Below are 8,732 nucleotides of genomic sequence, written 5' to 3'. Positions count from 1 at the left end.
ATTCCATGGGGATGTTTCTAGAATCTATGTGCCTGTTACACATTGGCCTCATTTTGAGAGCTTCTCTCATAAAGGAAAAGTCAATTCCGTGGAATGTAGACTCTCCTAGAACTTAACAAGGACAGGAACTTGAGCAGAGGGAATAGTACCTTGTTAAAGGTAATGTTTGCTAGGAAATTTTTATTTATTTATTTATTTTAAATTTTATTTATTTATTTGTCAGAGAGAGTGAGAGCGTAAGCAGGGGGAATGGCAGGCCGAGGGAGAAGCAGGCTCCCTGCTGAGCAAGGAGCCAGACAGTCCCAGGACCCTGGGATCATGACAAGAGTCAAAGGCAGACTCTCAACCAACTGAGCCACGCAGGTGCCCCTACCAATGAGTTTAAATACATAATGTATATTCCACAAAGAACAAAGGGATTACTCTTGAAACCCGGGTGAAAATCAAGATAAAAACAAATTCCTGACAATGCCTCCACTTCAACTTTCTGTCTTTCCTTTCTTACATGCTTTCATTTGAAATAAAGGCCAACCAGAAAGATCAAACTACTTAAAAAATCACTAATGTCCTTGGTATCTATTTATTGATTTCATTAATTCCTTAAATAAAGAACCACCACTGTCCTTGGTATATACTGATTTCATTAATTCCTTAATGTCAATGTGCTCCAGGCAAAGACCACCAGGAATACACTTGCAGTTGAATAAGTTGGTTTATTAGTCATCACACAAGATGAACTTATATGATGGGGAACCATGGGGTGTCTCAATATGAGGGTTTAGACATATTATAGGATGTGTTTGGCCTTGTTTACTGACCCTGTGGAGGGTTTCAGCAAGCAGCTTTTGTTCTGTATTAGATACTGTGAAGATTCAGGGGTGATTTTATGAGTCAATATATTTTTTAAAAGATTTATTTATTTGAGACAGAGAGATTATATGTAAGCAGGAGAAGACGTAGAGGGAGAGAGAAAATCATCAAGCAAACTCCCCACCGAGCAGGGAGGCTCATGTGGGGCACCATCCCAGGACCCTGAGATCATGACCTGAGCAGAAATCAAGAATCGGACACTCAGTCGACTGAGCCACCCAGGTGCCCCTCTATGCCCACTCAATATCTTAATAAATCTCTCTGGAAGGTTGGAAGTCTGGACAGAGAGCATCGCTAAAATTGGCAAAAAAGCAGCAGTCCACTGATATCATCAAGGACAGGCATGTTTGCTTATTTTTGTGGTTAGGGTAATGTTCATGTTTTTGTCTCTGATCAGATATGCTTATGGGGTGATCTTGTTTTTGTCTTGATCTGTTATTGGCACTGGATGGCCTTGTGTGATGGTGATGTTCTAGGAAACTATTTATATTCAACTGAAGAACAACAGGGTCTACCTCTGAGTCCCAGGCTAGCTCATGGCAACACAGGCATCGTACAAAGTACCATCCAGCTCTTGGATGTCAGGGCTGCTTTGGTCTTTCTAGGTACTAAAATATAACAAAATAGAGACTAGGTTTGAAAATCTCCCAAGCAGACATAATGATTAGCCACATAAGCAAATTAAATCAACTGATGCCATGAACATAAGCGAAACTTAGGTTATTTCTTGTAAATGCCTCTGGTTTTCATAAATGAAGCATACCTTCCCAAGATAGCATAAGAATTACTTTTAACCAATCAATGCCCAACCACCTGGAAACCCCCATTGTAATAACCAATCATTGTAAAGGTCAGATTCCTCACTATCTTTTATAAGCCACCCTATAACATCAAAGCCCTGAACTTCAGACCACTTTTGCACTTGTATTTTCCTTCTTTGTGAACAGTTTGCTTCTTACTGAAGTATTTATATTTATTTTTTGGTATAATTTTTTGTATAGTTACTGGAATCGGAAGTGGGATTTGAAAAAGACTCCTGAAGAACCTCCATTCCAGTGAGTAACTGAGTGCTATACCCATGGAGTCCATTGTGCTCCTTGCTTTCTTGCTGACCATGGAGTTCCAAGTAATCTCTCCCAAATCCAAGCTCCACTCCCATATGTTGACCTTTCCAACTGACTGAGCAACTTCGTGGAAGCTTCTTGGTAAGTCACACTCCTATCTGTAAGGAGAGAATGCCCATGCTTCCCTGGATTTTGGAGCAGTGGTAAATTCCTTGGCTCCCAATAGATTTGTTATCTTAGGAAATGTAAAGGCAGAGATGGGTTCCAACTGATCCAAAACTTGGATCGGGATCTTGTGCCTTTTTGGAAAACTGGTAAATTTGTGGATAATCTGAAGTTGCAGTGGCCACTTTAGGGAAACTTTAACTTTGATAAGAAAGTCTATTTCAGGGGTGCCCTTAAAAAGAGAGAATCCCAAATTTCTCCAAGACAAAGCAATGCATTCTCTTATTGGTTTGCAGAAGTTTCTAAAAAAACAAAAACTCCAAAAACAGGTTTTCTGAAAATTTTATTATACCAGTAAAATAAAAAACTTTAATGAAAACCTGTACCCATCCCAGCAGGTAAGCTTAACTTACACCATCTGCCAAAAACACAGTTTGGACCCAGCTATTCTTTTGAGCTTTGAATTATTATACCTGACACATGGCTAACATTTTAAAATGATTGCTGTAGTATCTGCATTTGTGTGTTTATGTATATCTATGTATGAATATATATTATTGTGTGCTAAAACTGCAGTAGAGTACTGATATTAGCCTTCAGTGGGCCATTTCAAGTGACCTCAAGGAGATATCAAAAACAGGAACAACTGGAAAACCAGTTAAGTAGAGGCATGCAAGCAATATTTTTGAACAACCAGATATGACAGAAACATAATATATTATATGTTTAAAAAAAAAGAAGAAGATAGCAGGAGGGGAAGAATGAAGGGGGGGAAATTGGAGGGGGAGATGAACCATGAGAGACTATGGACTCTGAAAAACAAACTGAGGGTTCTAGAGGGGAGGAGAGTAGGAGGATGGGTTAGCCTGGTGATGGGTATTAAAGAGGGCACGTTCTGCATAGAGCACTGGGTGTTATAGGCAAACAATGAATCATGGAATACTACATCAAAAACTAATGATGTAATGTATGGTGATTAACATAACATAATAAAAAAAAGAAACATAATATATTAAAATGACCTAAGGGTCTTTCACATGTCTGTGTGGAAATCAGTAAACCTTAATTTTTACAACCAAATTATACCTTGTGATGTGCAAGTACTTGAAGACCTGCTTGCAAGTAATACCCCCTTACCCTCTTTGTATGTATAATCTCCAATAGCTAACAAGCTTGGGAGCAGTTCGTCAGAGCATCTGAAATGCTGTCTCCTGAGCTATAATCTTCAAAAGAAAATGCGTAGGGGCGCCTGGGTGGCTCAGTTGGTTAAGCGACTGCCTTAGGCTCAGGTAATGATCCTCAAGTCCCGCATATGGCTCCCTGCCCGGCGGGGAGTCTGCTTCTCCCTCTGACCCTCCCCCCTCTCATGTGCGCTCTCTCTCTCTCTCATTCTCTCTCTCAAATAAATAAATAAAATCTTTAAAAAAAAGAAAATGCATAAAGCATTTACTAAGATACTTTGAGGGTTGCTTTTGGTTGACATTAGCTATGGGTGTTATTTTTTTAAAGAGCTCTAATTAATAATCAAAAAGGGGAAAGTGTCTGTATAAATTATATCTTAAACAATCAGAAATATAGAAACAAACCCAGATGTTTTTCCAGGTATACAAGAATTAGGATAATCTTCAGTAAATTCAAGTCGCGATTTCTCTTTATCTCTAACGCTGGGAGCACCGAGCCCAGCGGCGAGTTGCGGGCAGCCAGCTCCCTCCCCGAAGCCCGATCCCTCCGGCACTGGCACCGCTCTGGGCTCCGTGCGCTCCCCTGCTCGTCCCAGCTCCGTTGGGTGCCCCCTGTGGGCGCCTGTCGGCCTCGGCTCCACCAGGAGCACGGCCGACCGTGCGCCCTCCCACTTTCTGGCAAGCAGAGCCTGGCTGGCACTCTCCCGGTGGCCGTGTGTTTCGCTGGCATCGGCCGTCTATTCGCTCAGCCGGGGGCGTTCCGTTCGCGGTCGCAGTGGAGCGGGGAAGCCCGGGACCTGGGGGCGGGGACAGCACCCGAGCTGGCGCCGAGCCAGGTGATCCTCGGCCGCGGCGCGGCTTCTGTACCCCACCGCCTGTTTCTCATCACCGCGTTCAGTCGCGGCGCCCACCAGACAGTGCCGGTCTCCGGCGCCACTAACAGCCCCGGAGCAAAGTTCAGGGGCGCTGGGTGCCGTCCCTTCCTCTGTCCCTGGACGGCTAGCGCCGGCCTTTTGCCCGTCGCACTCCCCGGCCTTCCCCCTAGCCCTTCGGCCGGTAGCTCCGAGCCGCCGGCGTGTCTGTCACCGCGCGGGTCTGTGCCCCGTGTCTGTCGCAGCGCCGCCCGTTTGTCACAGCTGGACTGTTTCTCAGCGACGGCACCGTTGACTTGGCAACGCAGCTGTTTCTCGGGGGCAACGCCGCTAGTTTCGCCCAGTTCGCATTTCTCTAGTCGCGCCCATCTGGCCATTTCAAAGGTGCGGTTTCCCTACTTCCTCCGACCGTAAGGTGTCTTGGTGGCGGCGCGGCGGCGAGGGTCCAGCCCGCCGCCTCTCTGTGGCCCTTCGCTAGCGGAGCCGGGCGGCGCGCTCTCTTTCCCAGCGAGGACAGCAGGGCAGACCGCCTCCCTCCCGACATGAGAACAATTACTGACCGCGCCGCGGGGCTCTCTGTCTCAGAACCTCGGGACTTGGCGGTCATCATCCATTTCTTGCTTTTTAGCAGCTTTGGACTTAGCTGTGCGTGGGCTTTCTTTGCGGTAGCAAGTCCGGTGTAGTCGGGCCGCGATTTCCACAGCTTGTTCCAGAGACCGGGAGCCGCGGCGAAGGCGATTCTCTCAGCCGCCGCAGACCCGGCTTTAGGCGGATCGAGGGGGTAGCCAGGCCTCGGACTTCTTGGTAAAAGGAAGTCCACGTTGACTCTTGGCAAATCAGCATTTAATCCTGCCTTGGAGATTTCTTAGTCCGACCAAATCCCGGGTTAGCCATTTCTTAGCGCAAGGTGAGGCGCTTTAGTTGAGCCAAAGTTTTCCACTCCTAGTAAGTCCGAAAAACCCGTGCCTGGCATATCTGAGATCCGTTCAAGACCGAGTATGTCCAGATTTTCCAGGAAACTGTACCTGTTTATCAGGCCTGCCATTTCTCAACGGTAGCAAATTGTGGCTTGGAAACAAATACGCTTGTTCCTGGGTCCGACAGAAGGAGTCCAATGGCAAAACTGACTTTTTGGGTCGTATTTCATTGTTTTTGCTTTTTGTGTTTTGTTTTGTTCTGTTCTGTTCTGTTTGCAATAGGAAGTCCACCTTAGCTATGGTCTTTATTACTAAGTCCGGGAGAAGTCCAATCAACAGACTACAAAAATTTCTTATTCGTGGGAAATTTTGGAAATTCAGACTTAACTGTTTCTGATTGTCAGCCTCACAGAAGTCAGTGTATATTTGCTAAAGCCATTTCTGATTTGGAGTAAGCTCTGGGGTGTTCTGTCTGAGCAATGGTTGCATCATTAGCCCTTAGAAGTCGGATGTGCACTGGCAAAAGTGATTTTTCAGTCCTACCAATGCTGGATTCGCCCTTTCAAAGTCGGTCTAAACTGGGAGAAATAATAATTTCTTCATCCTAGCAACTTCTGTAAATCTAGATCTAGCTGCGTTTCTGTTTATTATGCCATCAAAATGTGTAAACAGGCAAAAGCGATTTCTTAATCACAGCGGATAAGGAAAGGGTTAAGATATAGGGAGGGAAAGATAGGGGCTCCTGGCTAGGCTCTGAGACTATTCCTGGCAGGCAGAAGCACCAAGACAGAGTGAACAAGATAGAAGGAAACAGACCACCGGCCTCCCATGGTCGATGGTCAGGGTTTTTTTTCCTTTGGCGGCTACGGTATATCATAGAAAATGAACAAACCTCAAGGAATTAAGTCATTAAGGGTGTTTTCATAGTCCATGCTCAAACCGAGATGGCACAAGAATCTCAAGTCACAAGTTTCCCAGTCAGTTCTCGATAAAAGACTGCCACTAAAAGCCCTCAGTGGCAACCCTGTCGAGACCCCTCTAACTCCCGAGAGCTTTGCTTAATAAAACTCTATGGCTTTCCTCACTCTCCTTTGTCCACGAGATACATTCTTCAACTATATGAGACAAGAACCTAGCTCTCCAGATTCAATAGTACGTTAGGTGTTGGAAACACAACGTTGGCCAATCATTTGTTAATATGAAAGTCTGGGGGCGCCTGGGTGGGTCAGTCATGAAGCTTCTGCCTTCCGCTCAGGTCACGATCCCAGGGTCCTGGGATCAAGCCCCACGTGGGGCTCCCTGCTTGGCAGGAGGCCTGCTTCTTCCTCTCCTACTCCCCCTGCTTGTGTTCCCTCTCTCGCTGTGTCTCTGTCATATGAATAAATAAAATCTTTAACAAAAAAAAAAAAAAGAAAGAAAGTCTGTAAAATCGGTATACACTGATGAAAACAATTTCTTCATCGTCGGAAGTTTTGATTCTGCAAGAGACAGTCTGCCTTAGCCGGTCATTCCTAGCAGTACCCAAGTGATGTTTCGGCAATAGGAAGTTCAAACGTAATTGTGCTTTTTATTACAGAGTCCAGTAGAAGTCAGTGTCCACTAGCTGAAAAGATTTCTTGTGCGCAGCGAGTTCAAGGCAATCCTGATTTAGCTATGTTTTTGTTTAACGACCCTGTAGAAGTCGAGTTCTTAATCATGGCAATGCTGTGTTCACAAGTGAAGGCGGCTGTGGAGTCCGTGCAGAAGGCTGATGAGATTTTTTTAGGTGTCACGAATACGGGTTTAGTCGTGTCAGGCATTTCTTAGTCCTCCTTCCTCTCGGTTTATGTGTACCGAATACCAGATTCCGCTGACAGGAATGTCATAATCGTAGGACAGCACCATTTAGCATGTTTGCAATTTCTTTCCTTGGGTGAGTTCTCTGGGTGTATTTGCTCCCTTGGTTTCTTATTTCCCTGCAGTGTATTTTCCTTTGAAATCCACGCGTTTTGATTTCCTTCTGTGTTAACAAGGGTTCCCACCAACGTCTCTTGACATTGGCAGTTTATCGAATGCTTATTTTATTTGTTACTTCCTGAATTTCACTCTAGTATGTATTCTACTGATTTCCTTGAGCGTTTCACCGCTCAGCTGCCTGCTGGCCTGCGTTCACCTACAAGCCAGAGAGCGAAGCCCCGTCTGGGCCCGGCAGGTGCGGGGTCGCTGGGCTTTGTGCAGGCTGCTCCAGTCCTGCCACACAGAAGGAGCACTGTGTCTGCTTTATGGCCTGTAGCTCCACTCCGACAGTTCTTGGTTTCGGCAAGAGTAGCAGGCACCAGTAGGCACCATACTAGGCACCATCCCTAGTGCCTACTAAGCAGTTTCTCCTGCTCAGGACCCCAAGGTTCTCTGTGCCATCTCCTAGTCCCAGCACCGCTGGTTTCCCTGGGCCGGCCGGCCTGTCCATCGTTGAGTGACGACACGTGAGGCTGCCGGTTTGGAACTTGCGCTCGCTCAGAAGCTACCCTCTTCATGCCCTTAATATCGTATATTTTCTTTGTTGGGTTAGTTTCTGTACGGTATGCTTATTTTTCCGTTTCATTTCGGCTTGTTTTCTTTCCGCTTTGTTTTGGTAATGGGACAAGGACCCGGAGCTGGGGTTCTGGGTGTCCTCTACAATGTTACCCTGTTTCGTTTTGTCTACTGATTTGTTACCACTGGTCTCATGACTTCTACCTTGCCTCCGCCCACAAGCCCGGGAGAGCACAAATAGCCAGGCTGTGGTACTGCTGCAGGCTTTGCCAACTTAATCTGTGCAAAGCTTGAGTCCTCCCGATCAGAGGCCTCCTCCGCGATGGAGCGTTTTCTTGGCAGTGTGAAAGGGGTTTGGGATTCCACCGAGGTGGCACCAGAGCCCCAGCCTCCATCTGTGCTGTGCTCAGAAGATTCTGGGCCTCGCCTGCTCCCTTTCTATCCTGTGCTGGGAGAGTCCCCAGGCCACGGTGGTGGTTTGGACTCGGGACTGCTTTCCAGCCCTTGTTGGCGGCTTCGCTGGGTCTACCTGCAAAATGACGTCTGTCCCAGAGCCCAGAGCACCTTGGAACGAAGACCCGCTCTGCCTACTGTGAGCTTCGGGCCCGGGGCACAGAAGAAGCCAGAAGCATCCTCAGGAGAGATGGACCCTGAAGAGGAGCCTGAGCCACTCACCCACCAGCAGCTTCCCTCCACCAGGACGACCCACCTGGCCACACACAGCTGGACAGGGAGACCTGACAGTGGGCATCCTTCGCAGCAGGAACACCCCAGACCTCGCCTCCGCGCCTGGGGGAGGCACGTCCGGGTGTTCTCAGGCTGCCTGGAGTGGATTGGTCACACCGTGTACAGCATGAGTTACCGCTGTTGCCCCTGCATCTTTGGGTCTAAGGAGTTCTGAGGTCGGGGCAGGAGCCTTTTTCTATCTTCCCTCAGGAAGAGATTCTCATTGGTGAAACTTGCGAAATAAAAAAGTATTAAGATGTGACTTCAGAGTTCAATGTCCAGTTCTGCTTCTTGGGCTCTGAAGTTCTCCTTTTCTTTACAGGTCTCTGACTACACTCAGGTCCCTTATATATTCCACATTAAAAAGTACGACTTGGCTTTGTTCCTGTTTCTTCACTTCCAAAAGTTGGTGTACACAGAGGCAAA

The 8,732-nt window shown here is 46.9% G+C and overlaps 1 protein-coding gene across 1 annotated transcript; it reads left to right on the top strand.

Moving 5' to 3' along the window:
- Positions 1 to 7,902: 7,902 nt before the first annotated feature.
- On the top strand, positions 7,903 to 8,481 carry LOC148164410 (annexin-2 receptor-like). Its single transcript, XM_088023190.1, has one exon. It carries the CDS (start codon positions 7,903 to 7,905, stop codon positions 8,479 to 8,481), a length of 579 nt encoding a protein of 192 aa, XP_087879316.1.
- Positions 8,482 to 8,732: the final 251 nt, after the last annotated feature.

This window comes from Eumetopias jubatus, unplaced genomic scaffold, assembly GCF_037043125.1.
Source record: "Eumetopias jubatus isolate StellerSeaLion01/CBP00866 unplaced genomic scaffold, mEumJub1_p1.0 scaffold_5, whole genome shotgun sequence".
Lineage (NCBI taxonomy): Eukaryota > Metazoa > Chordata > Mammalia > Carnivora > Otariidae > Eumetopias > Eumetopias jubatus.
This window is presented reverse-complemented; position numbering and strand designations above follow the sequence as displayed.